Genomic DNA, 20,636 nt, shown 5'->3' with positions numbered 1-20,636 from the left:
AGCTGAATTTTTCAGTCTGCGGGAGAGAGGACTTGATTTGGAAGGGTGATGCAGAAGAAGGGGTCACGTAGACAAAGGACTTGGACTATTCTTTATAAATCCAGAGGCCTGAGTAGAAGTTATAGAAAAGACAATCTGGCCTCCCAATAAGGAATATTTTTCTCAGGATGCAAAACGATATGAGAGGGGATCCTTGTATGGTATAAAATGCAAATCTGAATAACCTCTAAATGATTTTTCCCAAAGTTCACTAATACTGAATCTTTATGAAATGCCGCTGGATTTGATAAGTCTTTCTTACATCGAATAGCCTTATTCAATCCTTATCCATGTTCATCTGACTTCAGTCACTGGAGAGACCATCCTGGTTGATGGGGACAGTGAGGAATTCCAGCTTGTTGACCTGCTTCCTAGCACCCACTATACTGTCTCTATGTACGCCACCAATGGGCCTCTCACCAGTGGCTCCGTCAGCACCAACTTCTCTACCCGTGAGTACATGGTCAACTACATCTCCGGTGTCCCAGGAGGCTTTGATAGACCCAGAAAATCAGTTTCCATGTAGTAAGACTGGATTATATGCTACAGGCTTTGGACAATGCAGCTATGAACTGTTCTTATTTTAGTTGACTATGACCTGGCCCCAATGCCAGGGACAGTGAGCTGCGGCTCTTGACCAGCAGACATATGTCTGTTTTCTGCTTACTGACAGCAGTAGAACCAGGCCAAGAGAGGCCAGTAGTGGAAATGCATCTGGCCCAGAAAAATCTGATGGATATTAAAGGGCTTGATATCATGGAGAGAGTTGTTAGGTGTGGCCTTGGCTAGGAGAACAGTGGACAAAGGAATAGATGTGGGAATGCTACAGGTTCAAGAGTGGATTCAGAGACATGTAGGTTCAGCAAGGTCATAATTTCAGACATTGGAAGATGTCCCACCTAGACCCAGAGGCCTAGGTGAGGGAAAGCGGGGATAGCTGCCGGAATGATCCTGACACTGAAAAATGATCTTCTGACACAGAAGCACCCTTTCTGCTCTGTCCAAGCTAGAAGTGGGGTCAGCATGTGGACTGAGCGTGTAAGTAGGCAAAGAGATAAGATTCCTGAAATCAAACAGGGTACAGAGGAGGGGGCAGGCATTTCTGGCGTTTTCTCCTCTTTGTAGTCTTGGATCCTCCTGCAAACCTGACAGCCAGTGAGGTCACCAGACAAGGTGCCCTGATCTCCTGGCAGCCTCCCAGAGCAGAGATCGAGAACTATGTCTTGACCTACAAATCCACCGATGGAAGCCGCAAGGTGAGTTTTCCTGTAAACGGGAAGGACCGTTGCAATTCATGCAGTTAAACTAGGTTTCCCATTGCAGGTACATAGCATGCTGTTGAGGAAAGAGCCTGGGATTTGGGTGCTGGTTCTGGCACCACTCTTAACTGTCTATACAAGTTGAGGCAAAACACTAAACATCCCTGAGCCTTAGAGAGCCAATACAGTCATGCAAAGCACACTGTAAACTTCCAAGCCCATACAAATACATGGTACTGGAACAATTTTTCACTAACAGAACCAAGTAAATGTGAGCTGGATACCAAATTCAGCAGTCTTTATGCCTCTTGATAAGCATTATACAGGCTACATCTATGCAACCTACAGAAAAGAGCTGACAGATTTCTCTTTTTATGTGATCAGTTGAAACAGTCCATCCAGAGCACTAGTTGTCAAAGTTTTGTTAGCAGTGGAATCCTTTCTTAAAATGAGATCATCCTCAGAAGCTGAATATGCAGAATAGACTCAAGCAGACCTAGTCTGTTGGATACAGAGTAGGGAGGCCTGGAACTCTGCTTCCTCAGCTCTCAGTCTGAAAACCACCGGACTCGGTAATTCAGATGCCCATGTTTATCATCCCAACGTGCATCTGTAAGACAGGAGCCATCCTCTCTACTTATTGGCTCGGGTTTCTCCGTACTGTGGGATGGAGAGGATGAAAACGGCCACTGTGATGCTGACCTAGCTGGCCACGGGATCGGGACTCCCCCTCCCCACCCCTCTCGGTTGAGAGCCTGTCACTCCCTGCACCGCCCTCCTCTGGCTCCTCCTGCAGGAGCTGATTGTGGATGCAGAGGACACGTGGATCCGACTGGAGGGCCTGTCCGAGAGCACAGACTACACTGTGTTCCTGCAGGCAGCCCAGGACACTTCTCGGAGCAGCATCACCTCCACCACATTCGCCACAGGTGAGACTGACCGCCACTGTGCCGCCCCCCATGCTGCGTGATGCTGGCTCCTCTCAGACTCAGCTGAGACTTGGCCAGGCAGGGTCCTGTCAAAGAAACTCAGTTGCCTTTTCCTGAGAAGAAAAATATTTCTTCCACTCTCCCATTTCCCCTTCCAAGGCTCTGCCAGGAAACCTCTCACTACCAAGGCACCCACAGGAACGAGCTGTGTGTGCACATCTCTGGTCCATGTGGACCAGCTAAATGCTCCAGTAGACACCAGGTTGCTGCTGAGATTTCCTGCCAGTGGTTTTCCAGCACAGTTCATCTCTTCCTCCTTCCCTCCTCTGCTGCCCATAATCAGACACTCACCTCGTAGAAAGAGCAGTAGTAAACCCTCAATATTAAAATGATGTTTCTTCTCCATACACAAAGCACTTTTGCATTCCTATGGTCTCAATGCAACCCTTATCAGGACTGGTGAGGAGTGCTTTTACTCCCATTTCACAGATGATGAAACTGAGGTGATGGAAATCAGATGACCTACCTGGCTAGTGTCTGGGTCAGAACTTGTACCAAGGTCTTCTACTTCTAAATCCAGCTGTTCCCCCTGCCTTCTCTCATCTAAGTATCAGCGGGAGATATTTGAAAATGCCCTAAGGGATAAGAGTGTCCTAATGTACATAATGTATACAACAGGAAATAAGCATGTGTGGAGCAAGTGTGAGCATGTCCCTTGTCCCCAGTTGCATGTCTGCCTGCCTTCTCAGAGCACCAAGATAACAGGATTCCTGCCCATGCCCCAGAGCCCATCCTCTGTCACCAGAGAGAGGTGACAGAAAGTCCCCCATCCCTACCCAGGTGCCTCCCCAACTATACTCATTCTGAATTGCAAAGCAGGATACTGGGTCAAGTACATCAAAATGTTACCAGCAGTACTTCAGCACAGTGAGATATGAGTCCTCTTTTTCCTTCTTTCTTGTAGTTTTCATTATCTTACAGTGTCTACAAGGAGCACATGAATCAGAAAAACAACTTTTTAATTAAAAAATAAAAAGACCTTGGTCACACAACCAAGACATGAATCTAAGACATGTTCTTAACAAGTGGAAACTGGGGGACACTTATCTCTCTTATGGAGCTGAAGTCAATTATCTTCACCCTCTGCATTCTTTCAGAAGGTGTCTTATCTCAGAAGCAAGGTGCTACCTTCTTTTTGTTCAAGCCCTTCTCTGCATGTACACAGGTTAATTAAAGGGTCTTCCATGGATGGTCCTCTTTTCCAAGCTACTACCCAAAGACCCAAGGATTTGAGCTTTTCACTGAATGAAGAATTTCTTTCCCATAAAAAGGACACAGATGACAGAATATCAACAGAGATCCCAATTTTCATATTTATTAGGTCTAAACTAATCATTTCATCCCTCACATGCATGAGCTCTGATGCTTGCTCAGTGTAGGATGAGCTTTTAATTCCTGTCCTGGTAATGCCATAGCTAGTGCTGTGAGCAGTATGACAGTATGCCCAAAGGGTCTGCAGTAGCTTGCAGCTATGCCCTGCTCCAGATCCCCCTAGGCTGTAAAAGTACACCAGCTTCTGTGCCCACCACAGGCCTCTTTTATATGAAGCTTCCCCAAGGAGTGTGGGATCCCAGATACAGCAGGGGCTCAGCTGGATTCAATAAGAAGAGGGTTAACAATTCATGGAAATCTGGAGAGGAGGCCAGGGCAGTGGCTTTGTTTGGTGGACAGGGCATGAGAGCCATCAGGATGCATTTAGGTGTTTGTTTTTATGAGACTCCATTTGGCACTGGGCTCCCAGGGTGTGACCATTACCATTCCAAAAGGAGGAAACTGAAAAGCCCACATTCCTGTATGATCTGGAGTTACTGACCGAGCCATCCTATGTAGAGTTTGGGTACTAGAAAAGGACTTGCCACCACTACTGGTACATGGCAAAGATGTGTCCATGGTGGAAGCTTTAGCAGTATTTTACTGGAAAACTCAAAGTAAAGTCACTGATGCATACCAAACCCTGATGGCTTTGTCCTGGAGATGTGCTGGAACCCACTGAAATGACCGGTTGCAGAATGAACAGTTCATGGACAGCAGGGTAGTGTGCAAAAGCACTTTGCATAAAGCCTGGCACATAGCGGACATAAGGAATGTTTGTGCATTGAAAGGTGAAGTCCCAGATGCAAGGCACAGAAGAGGGGTTTCTGAGGAAACAAAGCCATACGAGGAGAGAATTCTCAAGATCCCTCACAGGGATAGCCCAGGCAAAGAGGTACTGTGTGCAGACTACAATTTCGATCCCTAATTTCAGGTTCTTTCTGCCACCCCAAATGCAGATTTCCCTGAATAAACTGCACTAAGCCTACACAGCTATCTGCATGTCAACATTAATGAGTCCTCACTGCCTGTGTCATGCCCCTCCCCCACCTATTCTACCCACCCTCCAACTCCCTTGCCAAAAGTAAATTTTACTGAGGAGAAAGATAATACAAGGGTACCAGTGACCTGAATATGGGGATCAGGATGTGATCAAGAAGGGAAAGATTGGGGTTTGCTAGCAGATGGTGTGAGCCAGGCTCCTTAAGGAAGAGTCTGGGAAGAGTGGTACCCAGGTATTTCTCCTCCCAGGACTCTCCTGCCAGCCCCTATAGGTCTCCCAAGATCCCAGGAGATCAGGCTTCCTCTAGGAAGAGTGGAGACAGCAGCAGAGCCTTGAGCCTAATTCTGCCATTCTCTGAGCCTCCCCTGAAGCTCAGCGCATCCTCTCTCCCTGCCCCTCTCTCAGGATCTGCCCTTACTACCTCTGCACAGCAAAGCTACATACCTCACCCTGCATGCCCCACCTGTGGCCTCCTGTTTGCCTTAAAAAAAAATGTAATAAAAAAGAAGGTAGAGAAACATAAACAAAGAGCAGAGACTCCCTTCACTTACTCAAATGATTGGAGTGCTGCCAGTGTGAGCTGCATGAATTATTCCTGCTGAGTAAGAGGTCTAAGAAGCACCAGACATCCTCTGTGATGGCAAACCAGGTTGATGGATTTAGGGGCTGATTTCATTCTGGTAACCAGCATCCTCTCCAGCCTCACTGATGGTACCTGAGCTTTCTGCTTAGTACATCCTATTCTTAGGATGGGCTGATCTCGGCTGATCCTTCTAAGTGTTTTTTACACCTTATCCTACAGAACAAAAGAGTTGGGCCCCAAAGTGGCCTCCATCCACTTACAAAGCCTTCATCTTACCCTGGATAGGCCAAAACAAGAGGCTCAGTTCAAGCAGGTACCTACTTAATGGTCTGGAAAAGACTTGAGATGTTTAAAAATAGAAGAAAAATAAAAGAGAGAAAAGAAAAGAATTGGCTCCCACAAAACCTCAAAAACCTCCTACAATCAAGATATTCTCCCTTGCTGCCCTCCTGCCTATTCTACCAGCCCATTTCATTCTTTCCATCATGTTAATAGCTTCCAGTCCTCTTGTCTCTGGTGTTTGCGCAAGACTCTGCAGGGAATTAAGTACCAGTTGTATGAAAGAGAAAAAATGTTGAAACATTATTTATAATTTACTGTTGCCTGAAATTTCTTCCAAGGTCTACTTGTCTTTTAGAGACATGAATATAAATTAGGAAACAAATACTCCCCACAGAGCAGCACGGACTTGGTGAAATGATCATCTGCAAGGCAGGTCTCACTGTCTCTTTTAATGCTACAAGAAGCAAACAAGATACTCACTACAGCTTGTCCTCGGAGGCAGTGAACACTGTAAAACAGGTTGTGTTGACCTTGAGGTTAAGCGAAGACAATCACTTGCAGAGGCACCCAGAGACGAGTAATGAGAAGCTTTCTTTACTGACTTTGCTCCAGTCTCTGGTATTCCACTTCCAGGCTGAGATGCTCTCTGGGGCTTTTCAGGAAAACTTGAACACGAGCTTCAGTTTTTAAGGTTGTGAAAAGTAATAAAGATTGGCAAATCCGCATAGTTGTCAGTTGGAAAAGAAAGTTTAACAATCCCATTCAACTGCTATCTACTCTTATGTACACCACACTTCCCCATCACTAAAGTAGGGAACTACAGCGGCTTCTCTCTGCTCTACTGCTTAGAAATAGCTCGAGTTCTTGCCTCATTGAGAAAAGCAAAACCCTAAAAGGAGAGGTTCACTTTCCCTTTTCTTTGGTACCTGGCTAATGAGGAAGGAGGTAGGGTTCAAACCCAACCCATTTGAATAAATAATTTCTGTACTTGAACAACATGGATAAATGGATGGATGTCAGATGAGAGGTTTGAGTTAACCGTATTACCTCATTCATCCCGTATCACCAGTGTCAGGCTCCAACAAGGTCCCTCTCTGTGTTTATTCCTTTATTTCCTTTTATCCCATCCTTTCTTCCGCCTTCTATATACAAGCATTCCAGAGTGTTGTATTTCCTTTATTTATATGTATTTTTGAAAAATGTGTGCGTGTAAAATTGTTTTGAGTATAAACATTTTAAGTATATGCAAAAAGTATTAAATCACAGAACTCATTCCCTATTCTTCTATTTTTTTACTCAGCACTGTTTTTAAGATCCATCCATGCTGGTGTGCCTGTGTATAGTCTTTGGCTTCCACCTGCTGCAAAATACTGCGTGATGTGCATCCATCACATTTTTCCTTTCCATTCTCCCAAAGATAGACATCAGATAACCTCCAACTTCCCACCACAAATGGTACTGCAATAAGTACCTTGGATGTGTCCAGTTATGAATCAGTGAGGCGATGCCTTTGGGATATATACCCAGAAGAGAAATTACTGAGTCATAGGGTATGTGTTTACATAGTTTAACTAAAGTATTGCCCTCCTAAATGGCAGTACTAATCTACACTCCCTCCAGCAGTTCATGAAGGCTCTTACTTCCTAGTGACATGCATCATTTCTAATGACTTAACATGATTCAGCTTTGTAATTTTTGACAGTATAATAGGAGTAATTGATATCTCATTGTTTTAGTTGAATTTTTTTAAATAATGAGTTTGAGTTTAAGTATCTCTCCATATGCTTGTTAGCCTTTCAAATTTCCGTTTTCTATAAATTGCATGTTCATTTAGTTTACCTATATTTTTATCAGGGTTCCTGTGCTAGTAATTATTAACTTTTATTATTTCAATGTTTAGAGTCTTTCTTGAGTCTTTCTTTGCCTATAGGACACAAAGATATTCTTCTGCACATACTTCTATTAACTTTCTAGATTTATTTTTTATATTTAAAATATTTTTTTATTTTGTATGCCATCTGTTTTGTATGCAGTATTAGGTAAGGATACAATTTTATTTTTCTTTATATAGTGAGCCAGTTTCCTCAACATCTTTTTCTAAATAGTCCATTATTTTCCATTGATTTTTGGTGGTTTACTGTATATTAAGTTCCCATATGTACAGGATTTGTCTCTGAGTTCTGAACTCTCTATTCAAGTCTATAGTCTACTTATCTGTTCTTTTGCCAAAACTACATTGTGTTTTTATATCTATGACTGAATATTTTAATATTAATATCTTAGTAACTAGTAGAACAAGTTTTCTCACTGTTCATTTCAAAGTCATTTTAGCTTTGCTGACTCTTATGTTTCCATACACATCTCAGAATAAGTTTATTAAGTTCTCCAAAAGAAATTTCAACTTGAATTTAGATTGGAATTGCCATTAATTTATAAATTAATTTTGGAAGAACTGACATCTTTATACTACTAAGTCACCCCAATGTGTCTTCATTTATACAAATTATCTTATGTTCTTTAATAGGGTTTTAAGTATTTCTCTGTAATATTCTTTATGTTCTTGTCTAATTTCTGAATATTTTACAATATTTTATTGCTTGGTGAGTTTTATCTAATTTTTAAAAATATTTTCTAGCTTGTTATTGCTGATGTAGAAAAATGCTTTTAATTTTTGTATATTGATCCTGTATCCAGCCATCCTGCTGAACTCTCTTTTTAATTCTAATTATCTATTATTTCTGTTAATATTTTTAGGCAAATAGTTTATATCTTTCACAGATAATGATAGTTTTATCTCTATATTTGTGATCCTTATACCTCTTATTTATTTTTCTTTACTTATCACATTATCCAAGACCTCCAGAACTATGCTAAAAAACAGTTAGCAGTGATATTAGGTAACCTTGACTTGTTCCTATTCTTAAAGGGAATGCAATTAAAGCTTCATGTTAATTTTTTCTCAGTTTCCATTGTTAAACCTCTTTTTGATGAAAAAAATATTTAACCTTTTCTAAAATAAAATAAATATATAATTGGCTTATGTTGAACAAGAATAGTATTTGCTTAGAGTTGAGATTTAAAATATTTATTAAGTTACAGAATTTGTCTTTTTTTCCAAGTTAAGAGTTTTAGTCATAGCTTTGTTAAACTTTACCAAATGGCCTTTCTTCTACATCAGTTTAGTTAATGATATGACTTATCCTTTGGCCTACTAATGAGGTGAATTACATTGGTAGATTTTTTGTTATTGTTACATCACTACTTTTTTAGGAGAAATCTCACATGAATATGATTAATGCACTGCTGGTTGTGGTTAACTAGTACTTCATTTAGGCTGTTCAATTCTATAATCATAAATGATATTGACCTATACATTTTTTCTTGTATGTATATCTTCTTATTGAGTTTTGAAATCCATGTTTCACTAATTTTATTTTTTAAAAATCAGGACAGCTTTCTCACTTTTATTTATTTATTTTTGGAATAAGTAAAGCAGAATTCATCACTAAAACCACCTGGGTATGTTCTGTTGTTGTTTTGTTTGTTTCTTTTTGTTTCTGTGAGATGTTTGGTATTTTTAAATTAATTATCTATCCAAGTTTTTGGCTCCTTCTTGCACAGTTTGAAACTTTATTGCTTTCTAGGAATTTATTCATTTTATCGAAGTTTTAAATTTTAGCATAAAATTCTTCAAAAGCCTTTTTATGGTTTTTCATCTCTACTGTATCTGTATCTCTTCCCTTTTTCATTTTATTTTTTCAGCTTCTGTCTTTATTTCTTAATCAGTCTTGCCAGTGATTTGTTTCTCTCACTAATATTTTTAAAAGCCAGCTTTTAGATGTACTATCCCTATTCGTGTTTATTTATCACCATTGATTTCTTAAATATATCAATATACTATCTTCCCTTTAGCAATCCAAGTCTTCGAGCATGCTCTCAAATCCATCTCTCATTCCCTATCCCTTTAACATTCACCCAAATAAACCCTGTTTAGATTTTGGTTGTGGGTTGTTATGAATTGGCTTTCTTTTTTTTCTCTTCTTTATTATAGCCTTTTACTTAAGACAAAAATAAGAAATTTTACTCAAGTATTTCTTTCCTTCATTTCTCCGGCATTCATCACTCCTTAATTATGCATTTACTCTAAATTTTCAATAAAGGATTTTGTAAAACAAACTTTCTGATATCTCATATGTCTGAAGTTTTTTTTTATCACACCCTCACATTTGAGTTGCAGTTTGATCAGATATATAAAATACTAGGTTCAAATATTTGTTTCCTTCATGTTTTAAAATATTATTCTGCTATCCTCTCATAGGCAATGCTGCCATTGAGAAAGAAGTCTGATGTCAATCTGATCCTGTGGGTGGTTTGTTCTGTCTTTCTAGAAGATTTTAGAGTGTTTTTCTTTTTTTTTTTTGACAGTCACACTTTACCCTATGTCTTGGAATTCATTTATCTTTTTATCTCCAATTTTACACTCTATGAGTCTTTTAAAGCTGAGGTGTTTGGATTTTGAGGCACTTATCTTCATTATTTCTCTAAAAAATTCCTCCTATTTTTCTTTTTCTTTTTTAGAACTTCTGTTGGCTAGATATGTTAGCTTTCTCTTTATGTTTTATCTTCACCTTTAATCTTTTCAGGGAGCTCCTCAATCTGATCATCCAATTCATTTATTTACTTTCAGCTGTATTTAGATCCCTCATTCATCCCATCTGTTGTCTTCTTACTTTCAACTATTATATTGTTCATACAAAACAGTTCTACTTAATTCTTCATGATTTTTGTTCTTTTTATATTGTTAATATCATTCCATGCACCCGTAAATAAAGTTATCATGTTAAATTTAAACTTAGTCCATCTATTCTAATAATCCTGCACAAGATGATGTCACTCTGCCTGTGTTCAGTTGATTGTTTGTTTCCATTACTTCTTTAAAAGATGCTGTCCCTTCTCCTCCCTGATTCCCACTACTACCTCCTAAATGGGGTTTTGCCTCCAGTCTCATCCCCATCTAATGCATTCTCCACACCACAGTGAGAATGCAACCTTGAGCTTGAAGTCCATCAACGGACTCTTCATCCCACTGCCTTTAGGAGGTGTCCAACTCCTTCAATGGCCAGTCCCTGCTTACCTCCCGAAGTTGTCTGTCATTCTTCAACCCGGTTCTTGCTCTGTCTCCTGTCTATTCCTGCAGTCTCTCAAACAGGTTCTGCTTTTGCACAAATGTGAACACCCCTCTCCCACCTATTTGTAGATAACTTCTACATCAGTTTCTAAAATAAGAGCATGGATTAGCACTTGCTAATCCCTGTCCCATCCCAGGCTTCACAGCTCCCCCTACCTTCACTGGCCCTGAGCTCCATTGCATGCCCACTTCCATGTTTTGATAGCTCCCCTTGTTCATCTCTTTCCCAGAGCACTTAGAACTCAGGATTATATTTGTCTGTTTCACATATAGGATGAGCAACCTTAAAGATGGTACTGTGTCTTCTTCTTTTTTATATTCCTGTCTCTTAGCCCACAATTTAGAAGCCAGCAGACATTTCTTATATGTTTGTTGAGTGAATATATAAAAGAGAATAAATAGGAAGAGGAATTAGAAGGTGTGTGAAGGAGGCTTAAGTGGGTTAAACGGTCTATGCAGGCTGGGTCATTTTTCCCTGCCCATGACCTCAAACGACCTCCCCACAAACCTGCCAGCCACAAACCCACTTCTAAGAAAAACAAATCTAAGTGCTGGTGGCCAGAGACGGTCACCTGTGCCTCTGTGGAGCTGTACAATTTGCTGTGCAGTTAGAGGAGACCTGCTGGAGTTGTTCTCAGTGAGAATTGTGAATATCAAGGCTCTGGCCCTGATGCTGAGGCCATAAGAGTGGGCAGTAGGCAGATGCTCTCCAAAGCCATTAACTCTGACCATTTTGAAGACTACATCCAAGAGCATAAAACAAGTAAGAGAAAAGCCAGCGAGGGGCTCTCTGATTGCACTTTGTGTCACACAGCTCACTTCACCCCACTCAGCATTCAGCCTTTGGATGCCCCACACAAACCAGTTTCTGAGCAATTCTTCCAGTGAGTGCCCCGATCCTGTTAATCTCACAGTTACATCTAGAAACAGTTGATTATTTGTTTCCATTGCTTTAGTGATGAGACACTCAGTGTGCTGATCACTTGGCATTGCTTTCCTCTAAACTTGGTAATCACCACTGCCTGTGCTAAAAAAAAAAAGAAAAAGAAAAAAGGAAAAAAGGAAAAAAGGGAAAAGATGCCTCTTTGTCAGATTGGGTTCCAGTTATTGCACCAAAGGGAAGAAAAGCCTCCTGGTTTTGCTCTTGGTCCTAAAATTTCTGCCTTGGGAAAAATTACTGGGATAATCTGTATTAGGGCTCAAGGTCAGTTTCTCATCATATCAGCTGGTTTGACATCCAGGGAGCTAAGGATACCTGACATTTGCTCTGACAGTCTCCGAAGAATGGAGGGATTCACAACATGTACAAAACCAACACAGCAGAATAGGAGTCAGTGCATCCTTCATGATTAGCTAAGTCGTTAGCCTCCAAAGCAAAACTTAATGCTAAGAACTGGAACACAAAGCTTAAACTCAGGACAATTAGAGTCTCTTATCCCTTCTTTTTCCCATCCTACCCCATCTAAATCTTGAAACCTGTCCACTCATGACATACCTACTGGGAAAGAGAAAAGGAAGAAAAAGAGAGAGAAGAAAATGGAAAAAGGGAAAGAAAAGGAAAGAGGGGAGGGAGAAAGAGAGAGAGACTGAGAGGCTATATCCACTTGGCCGTATGGATCTAGGCCAAGAAAACAGACTTCCAGGCCCCCGGGGCCCCACGCTAGCTTGCTAGTTCCACCTCTTGGCCTGTCTGAGAAGAAAGAAATGTATTAGAGGAAGAGTGGAGCTCAGATCCACCTGGCCCTCAGCCTCAGCTGAGGAGCTCCGTAAAACACTGACTCCCTGGTGCCCTCCTCCCCTAACATTCTGACTCAGTAGATCTGCCTCAGGACCCCGAAATCTGAATTTTAGTAAAGTTCCAGTTTGGGAACAATGAGTGAGCGTCTGCTTCCTCTCTACTGGTGAAAAGGAATAATAATTTGATCAAGGACTAGCAAGGGGAGGCAAGACTTTGACAACGTTGAGGACCAGAGGAGGAGGGGTTTTGTGGTAAAGATCGTGTTGTCTCCCAACTCCCAGGATGTGAAAATATCAGATTGCTGCCCCTGATACTCTGCTCAAGCTAAATACCTGCTGATTGTCTTTGCATTAAGGCAGCGGGCTAAACTTCACTAAATCGAATCTGGGAACAACCAAGGTGAACCTTGAAATTTTTCACAAGTAAGGCAAGTGCTCCCAGAAACCAGGCAGCCCCACACACAGTGAGCCCCATGTGGGGACTCAAAAGGAAGAAAACATGGCCCTTCCTCTCTCAGGGTGCAGTCAGGGCCTTCATCCCATCCAAACTTTTGACACCCCTTAGATCACACTTTTTTCTTAGGTTGATTTTGCTCCCATTCTCTGACTTGAAACAATGAACCCTTCTTTGATATGCCTGTCCTTGAAGTACTTAAAAACTGTTCTCCAGGGAAAGTCATCTCAGTTTACTATGTTTGCTTTTGGCATGTCTACCTTAAAGCAACTAATATGCTTGAAGCTTTTAAAAGTATCTGCAACTGAAATATTAAATAATCTACATTACCAATGTGAAAAAGCCTATGTCAGATCATTTATTTTCCTAGTATGAAGTTTTGTTTGGTTTTATATGTATATTTATATGAGGTCGTTTTTTTTAATGTTTGGGGGAAGATGTTCTGGGGGGACACGTTGGGTATTGGGAATAAATTGGGGGTTCTATCCCCTTGAAGGAGCTGAGTTGGTTCAGGAGAAAGGGCTGTGTATGTGTGAGCTGGAGACCAAGAACATTTTGCGTGGACCTCCTCAAATGAGAAACTAAGGCAGTGAGAAAAAAGGGGAGAAAGGGAGGCAGGTAGGCTGCTTGCTCCAAAGACTAGGAGGGTGACCTGGGAATAGTTGCAAAGCTCCCAAAGCAACAGGGGGAGGGAAAAAAGTTCACTGGCACCTGGTCCCTAAAACTGTAACTGTAACCTCTAGGAATAGCAGGAATCGGGGGTTCTCGCGAGCTCTAGAACACGCTAGAGATGAAAGTTAAGACCTTTTCTGAAGCTATTAAGGAGATCAGTTTTGGAGGGGAAAGATGTTTAATTTGAACACAGAACTTTTTGATGTAACTTTAACCTTTGGGGCTTTATATGCTTATAAATTACAGACATTAATTAATCCTTTGCTGTATGGATACAGATACGTCCAGGAAAATGTATAATATGTTATATTCCCTGATTTAGTAGAGTGCAAGGAGCACATGACTTGGGGGCTGAAAACTTGATTTCCAGTGACTGCAGGAAGTCACGTGATCTTTCTAAGAGCACTTTGCTTCTCTGTAAAATGAGTCTTTGATCTATAACCATCTGCCTTCCTGTTAAGTTTCTTGCAAGAATGAAGTAGAAATAAAAGCACACTTTGTAAAGCAGAAGTCCTCTGTGGTTATGTATAATGATACTCTTATCCCCTGAAGTAGGCAGTGCCTTTGTTCTAAACTCCCTGAAATGGGAATGACGCCTAAACGTGCCATGGCAGCAAGCTGGGCAATCTGTGTAGGAGGGGTTAACACATCTCCAAGAGGGGCCCTGCTTGAAGTCAGCTGAGCCCCCAACAACCTCTTGTTAACACAGGAAACTTCACTGATGATTGTAACAGGGTGTTAGACGGCCAGGGCATTCAGTGAGCTTCTTATGTCACCTCCCTTGTGGGGCATTCATTATACTGTCATTTGCTCTGACCTCACCAAGTGGCCCTGTCACACCTGTAGTGTGCAGGTCCTGCCACTAGGGGACACTGTGGTGACTGGCACCTGAGGTCTCTACACAGCCTCTCTTCCTAACTGCTACAGTTCAAAGATGCAGAACAACGTACCACACTGCACTCCACTGACCTAGAAGATTGTCCTATGTACAGACCACCCAAACCACTTGTCCTCACATACAGGCTCTGCCTTTTACATGCTCTGTCAGCTCCTGCAGTCCAGAAAGTCTCCCAGGGTGGGATCTCTGCTCCCTGGCTTGCCTGCTAAGCATTAAAATTTGCCCTGAAGCTAAGCTTTTCAAGAGAAATGATTTAAGCTTCTCTTTTTAGCTAATTAGATAGTGTTCTACAAATTGGGCTGTTCTCTCTGAAAGATGAACAGCAATTTATTTCCTCTGCCCTCTCCTTAAAGTTAAATTGAACTGTAAAACATGGCGATTTGATTGTTTGGTCCCATCAAGAGATTACTTTACAGGAAGAACAGATATCCATCTCCTTGCTAACACTGAGCTTGTTGGGGCATTCCTGAAGAGCTGCCATGAAGATGGTGGAAGGCTTGCTTAATGCCCCTCAGCCTTTTGAATGGTGGGCCCTACAGTGACCTACTGTGGCCTGTGCATCTGTAATCATGGTCTGAATTATCAGGCACTGGCTGCAGTAACACAACTTCCCCCTTGAGAGGGGGATATTTTTATTATCCTCATTTTACTAATGAGAAAACTGATACCCAGGGAAATCAGGCCATTTGCTTAAGGCCAAACAAATAGGTAAGTGGAGCAGCCAGACTGTGAACCCAGCAATTTGGTCTCCAGATCCCACAAAACTGCATATTATCTGGCAAATCCAGCATCAGCTGAAGAAGAAAATGCAGGGTGGTGCAAGGTTCTCGTGCACTGATGGAGATCCAGGGAGAATTCCTTACAGCTCTCGATGAAGTATCATGAAGCCTCTAAAAACTTCTCAATCCAAGGGGCTCTTATGCATAGTGGGAGAAAGGATCCTTTCTGGAAATTGCCTCTTTTCCTTTGCAGGGGGCCGGGTGTTCCCTCATCCTCAAGACTGTGCCCAGCATTTGATGAATGGAGACACTCTGAGTGGGGTTTATACCATCTTTCTCAAGGGAGAGCTAAGCCAAAAGTTACAGGTGTACTGCGACATGGCCACTGACGGAGGAGGCTGGATTGTAAGTACCTGCACTACTCCCCATGCATGCAAACAGCCCTGTTCTAGCCCACCGGGCTCAGCGCCATGGGCCCAGACCTCAGCACCCTCTGGCTATCCCTTCATCCAGACCCTCAGCTGTCCATCTTGGGGTTCTTCATGCTGTCGGGGCCCTTGCTCAGCAGCCCAATCATAGGTTTGGCCAGGCAGAGGAAGGGCTGAGCATATCAAGGCCGTGGTCTGGCCCAGGGAAGGGGCCCCGGGAATACTGCTCCCTCTGTGAGGAGAGTTGATGCAGGAGGGCGCCAGGGAAGGGGAGTAGTGGCTCAGATAGCTGCAGGGGCCTTGCCTGCTGAAGACTGTAGCTCTAATAAAGGAATAGAGGGGCAGCTCCTCCCCAGGGGGAGGTGAGCGTCCATGGGAAGGTGATCAGCATCTTTCTCTGGGAGGATTACATACATGAGAGAAGCAGATGAGGGGCAAAACATGGATAGCCACCTCTAGTCACAAAGGTCACCCTGGCCACCATCCTTCCCTGGCCTCCCTGCTTCTGCCCCAGAGCCTTCAGGGAACCCCAGTGGCTGAGAAGAGAGAGACACTGTTTCCTGTCACCGCCCTCCCACAGCTGACGGGGCAGCACCAAGAGGAGAGAGAGGGCCACTTGGCCAAGGGCCCAACTGTCAGTGCAGCCCACTGAGGGGAAGGGAGAGTTCTGGCAGCCTGGCCTCACAGCAGCCCAGCAGGGCTGGGTCCCCACAAGACAGTAACCCAGGCCATCCTCCCTCCTGCGGCTCCCCCCACCCCCTGTCCCCCTCCAGCACTACTAACACTTAGAGGTGTATTCTGCCCGGGGCAAATTGGATAGTGTTTTAATGGAGTTAAATGGTGACTGTGCTCATAACAGCTACTCTTGGGAGACATTTTCTTTTACGTTTCTGATATTTGTGCCTCCTTCTTAAAGCATAATTGGAAATTGAAGCCAAGGCTGATGTATTGAAGGTTACATGAAATTAGCCCTCAAACAGCTCAGAGAATGAATGATATACAATTGCTTTGCCTGCAATAGGACAATGACAGTGACCAGTTGATTGGAAGTTGGTCCCATTCTTTTGGTGAGAAATGCTTTCTGCTACACTCCGTGTTGCAAAAAGATTAATTTGAGAGCCAAGCCTTATTTCCCCTGGCGGTTTGAGGACTTGATATGTATCCTGAATCCTTTCTACTTTGCAGGGGTGCAAATTAGTGTCAACCTCACACCCTGGCCAATTCCTCAGAGGCCTCTGCATTTCAAGAAAAGAGCTCTGAGCCTCTCCTATGAAGACTGCTGAGCAAATACAGAGCTCTGCCCTGCAGTGTCCTTGCCTGAGCATCTTCGTCGTTGCAGATATAAAACGGCTCTAGCAATTTTCCTCATGAGTTTACTATCCTTGGCATCTCTTCATTCCCCGCCTTTCTCTTCACAGGTATTCCAGAGACGGCAGAATGGCCAAACGGATTTTTTCCGGAAATGGGCTGAGTACCTCGTTGGCTTTGGGAACCTGGAGGATGAGTTTTGGCTGGGTAACGCCTCTCTGCTTTCTCCTGGAGTGCTGCTCTGGTTTCTTGTCCATCTTTCTCCTTTCTGGGTCCATATGGGACTACCAGAAACCCTGTGCCTGTTGAGAAGTTGACAGCTCATGAATTGCTTTCAGTACCTCTTGCTCTGTTTGGCTCCACTATTGATCTGTTTTTGTCTTATTGTGGTGTTTTCCTCTTTTCTCTGTCTCTTCCCATCCTCATTAATAGTCTCTTATACTGATGGGTCTTGACAAGAGGCAACTACAAAGAGAGTGAGCTGCCTGGTCAGGGAAGGAGAAGGGGGAAGCAGGCTGGCTGGGCATCTCTCAGAAGCCAGGCCCCAGCCAGCCTGCAGGTCAGGAGGAAATGAGGCAGTCCTCTGCTCTGGTTCCTTGGAGGGATGTTATTTCCTGACTTGGCAAGGGAAGGGAAAAATGAGAACGGCATTAGAGCTGACTGGTCATTTCCTAGAGGCTGACACAAGCAGGGGGTCTGATTGAGAACTGCACTGGTGTGAGACGGCAAACACACACCTGATCCAGGCAGATGGCAGTGGCCCCAATCCCGGAAAGCAATACAGTTATTATCACCCGCCTCTCCCCCTTGGCTGGGTTTCCATTCACAGTGATTTGTGCAGGAGAGCAGGGAGAAAGGTGAATGATCAGTTCCCATATGTGCAGTCTCCTCTCCTGTCACTGTCTCATGCAGGCCTTACTGTCTTTCTTCTGGATCCTCATATCACAGCCTCCTAAATGGCCTCCCAGCCTCCAGGACCATCCCATTGACCACATGATGATCTTGCTCATGCCCCAAATCTGAGCGTTCCTTAAACCCCATTTGTGAAACTTCTCAGTGACTCCTCATGACCACCAGGTGGAAGGCCCTCTCTAATCTACCTCTGGAGCCTGCTCCCCATCCTGACCCCAAAGTCCAAATGTTCTGAACCACTAATGTTTCCTCTGCAAGGCCTGCTCTGCCAGCCAACTGTCCCCCTTCCCTCTACACCTTGGCACCCATCTGTGCATATTCGAAGACTCAGCTGAACACCTCTTCCCCCACAGACCCTATCCTCCCCTTTTCTCTCACCCTTTGCCTGTGGGAGAATTGGCTGGTCTCTTTTCTGTGGGCCCAAATCACAGCATCCATTTCCTTTCTGTCTCTCTTGACTATCTATGTAAACTTCTTTCAGGGATGGGACCACATCGTATTTAACTCCATCGACTGTATATGGTGCCTGGGGATAATAGATACCTAAAGTATAGATACCAATTAATCAGTCATCAATTATTAAGAACTTGTTGAGCACCTATTAGATGCCCAGATCTGTGTTTGCTGGTGTGGTAATAAAAATACAAGGCAAAATGCATATAATAACATTGAGAGAGAAGTCAAATGAATAGGAAAATATCTTTACCTTCTAAGAGTTTGCAAACAGCTTGGAGACAGGTGCAATGTCCATGGCTCAAGGCACCCAGAGCAAACAGTGCCCACATTTCCCAGACCTCCCCCATGTGCACCACTTTCACAATTTTGGACATATCTGGGAAATATCTGAACTATCATGCACTTATATTCTCCTTAGATCACTTGTTCTATGTAATTAAATCTATCATTTGAAGCTCCATAACATTGCCAAAAATGGAAAGCTAGTTTATTATCATATGCTGTAAGTAAAAGGAAACCTCAAAAATAAATGCAATGAAAACAGTTTTAATGTCATTAAATGCCAGTGAAATATGGGGGCTCCAAACTGGTGGTGGTGGTATTGCTGATGGTAGTGGGGGAGGTAAAAATGAAGATGAGAAAACATTAGATGTTAAACCACAAGGTACTGGAACCAAACTGAGACTGAGAATTAAGGGTAGGATCAGGGTTAGGGCCTCTCATTAATCTATTAAGAGAGAGAGAGAGTATTTGGGAATAATCTTCCTTCCTATACGTTCAAGGTATTCAGTCCTTATTCCCAAAATATTTCTCGTATCATCAGAGATGCCAGCTCACACTGGGAAACACTGCACTTGACCTGTGAGCTGTCAACAAGAAGCCACAGCTATTCAGACAGGAAGAACTCCTCTTCGTGGAGAAGGCATTGAGGGATGACAAGGGAGAATAACTAAGGGAAGGGGGCAGATAGAGAGGCAAAGCAGAATCCTTTTGATGTGTGCAGATGTGACAATGAAGAAACCAGTCAACCAGAATGAAGGCACAGGTCAGGGAAAGAAGAAAATGAGGTTAGGGGGGTAAAATGGAGACCCATCTTGGTATCTAAGTTGGAAAGAGAAGTCTTGGCCTAATGCCATAGGTAACAGAGAGAGTGTGAGAATTCTTTGTAGAGGCCTGGCTTAGTGATGTGCAGTTTGACAGCAATACTCATGTTGGGAGTAACACTGTGACCCAACTTGTTGTCCTAAGTTGGGTTCCCTAAAGGCAGAGCCTGAGACAGGGATTCCTATTCAAGTGATTTATTGAAGGAGTGCTCTCAGGAGCAGAGGGATAGGGGAGGCAGAGCAGAGCAGGGGGGAAAGGGGCAAAAATCCAAGCTTAGGTGGGAAACTAGCTTTAGTTTGATCCTCAAGGAACCTCTAGAGCATTGGATTGCTCCTCAGAGTTGGTCCCCACTGAGGCAAAGAGGCAGGACTTTGGTACCCCACATCAGACTCTGATAGAGGTCTGTCTGCCCAAGGCACAGGGAGGGGAGAGTATAGCTTCCCGGGTAAAGTGGCTCCCATTTGGTCAAGACCACGGCAACTGTGAGCTGTTAGCAGCCAACCTCTGCAGCTGCTAGGGGATGTGTCCACTGTCCCGTTAGTCATCTGAGCAGAGTACTACAGGACCCACTGTGTTCACACAAGCACAGAGCTAAGCAAGAATGTGGGTCAGCCACCCAACAAACAGCAAACAGCTTCAACTTGCAATCAATACAGAGCTTCATTTTTTGTTAATTTATTTTTGTTTTCTATTGAAATATAGTTGACACGCATCATCATAACTGATTTCAGGTGTACAACATAGTGATTTGACAATTATAAACATTACTAAATGGTTACCAGGGTGTAGTTGAAATCTTTCAACATACAAAGATGTTACAATATTATTGACCATATTCCCTATACTTACGTTCATCCCCCTGACTGTTTATTTTATAATTGGAAGTTTGTACCTTTTTATTCCCTTCACCTGTTTTGACCATCCCTCTACCCTCTCCTCTAGCAACCACCCACTTTGTTCTCTGTGTTTATGAGTCTCTTTCTAAATTATTTGCTTGTTTGTTCAGTCAATGTAAAGCTTTAATTCAAATAAGATACTGAAGAAGAAAGATACAGGGGACCCTCAGTCAATCATTTCACCTCTCTGGATTTCAGCCTCCTTTTCCACAAAACAAATAGATTAGCCTAACTAATCTCTAAATTCCCTTTCATGTCTGAAATCCTTTGATTCTAAATCATGGAGTACTCTGATCAGTGTCAGATGTAGCAAAGCACGAGGACCCCAGTTGAGTAGACAGACAGACACCAGGAGGATTCAGTGATCATTAGCAATACAAGGTGAGTGGTTCAAACTC

The 20,636-nt window shown here is 43.0% G+C and overlaps 1 protein-coding gene across 4 annotated transcripts in view; it reads left to right on the top strand.

Annotated features, from left to right (window-relative positions):
- TNR (tenascin R) overlaps positions 1–20,636 on the top strand; it is a 383,067-nt gene that overhangs the window by 351,415 nt on the left and 11,016 nt on the right. For 3 of the 4 annotated variants that reach the window (XM_037013699.2, XM_037013698.2, XM_017655710.3), the window contains 5 exons: positions 348–491; positions 1,165–1,295; positions 2,095–2,227; positions 15,388–15,539; positions 16,981–17,077. In XM_037013699.2, the coding sequence (XP_036869594.2) occupies positions 348–491; positions 1,165–1,295; positions 2,095–2,227; positions 15,388–15,539; positions 16,981–17,077 (657 nt within the window). Of the gene's footprint in view, positions 1–347; positions 492–1,164; positions 1,296–2,094; positions 2,228–6,766; positions 9,572–15,387; positions 15,540–16,980; positions 17,078–20,636 lie in introns of those variants that run through there. The other variant, XM_037013700.2, reaches the window with a different exon arrangement.

Source organism: Manis javanica, chromosome 11, assembly GCF_040802235.1.
Source record: "Manis javanica isolate MJ-LG chromosome 11, MJ_LKY, whole genome shotgun sequence".
NCBI classification, from domain to species: domain Eukaryota; kingdom Metazoa; phylum Chordata; class Mammalia; order Pholidota; family Manidae; genus Manis; species Manis javanica.
Note: the sequence above shows the minus strand (reverse complement) of the source record. Positions and strands in the feature narration are given on the sequence as shown.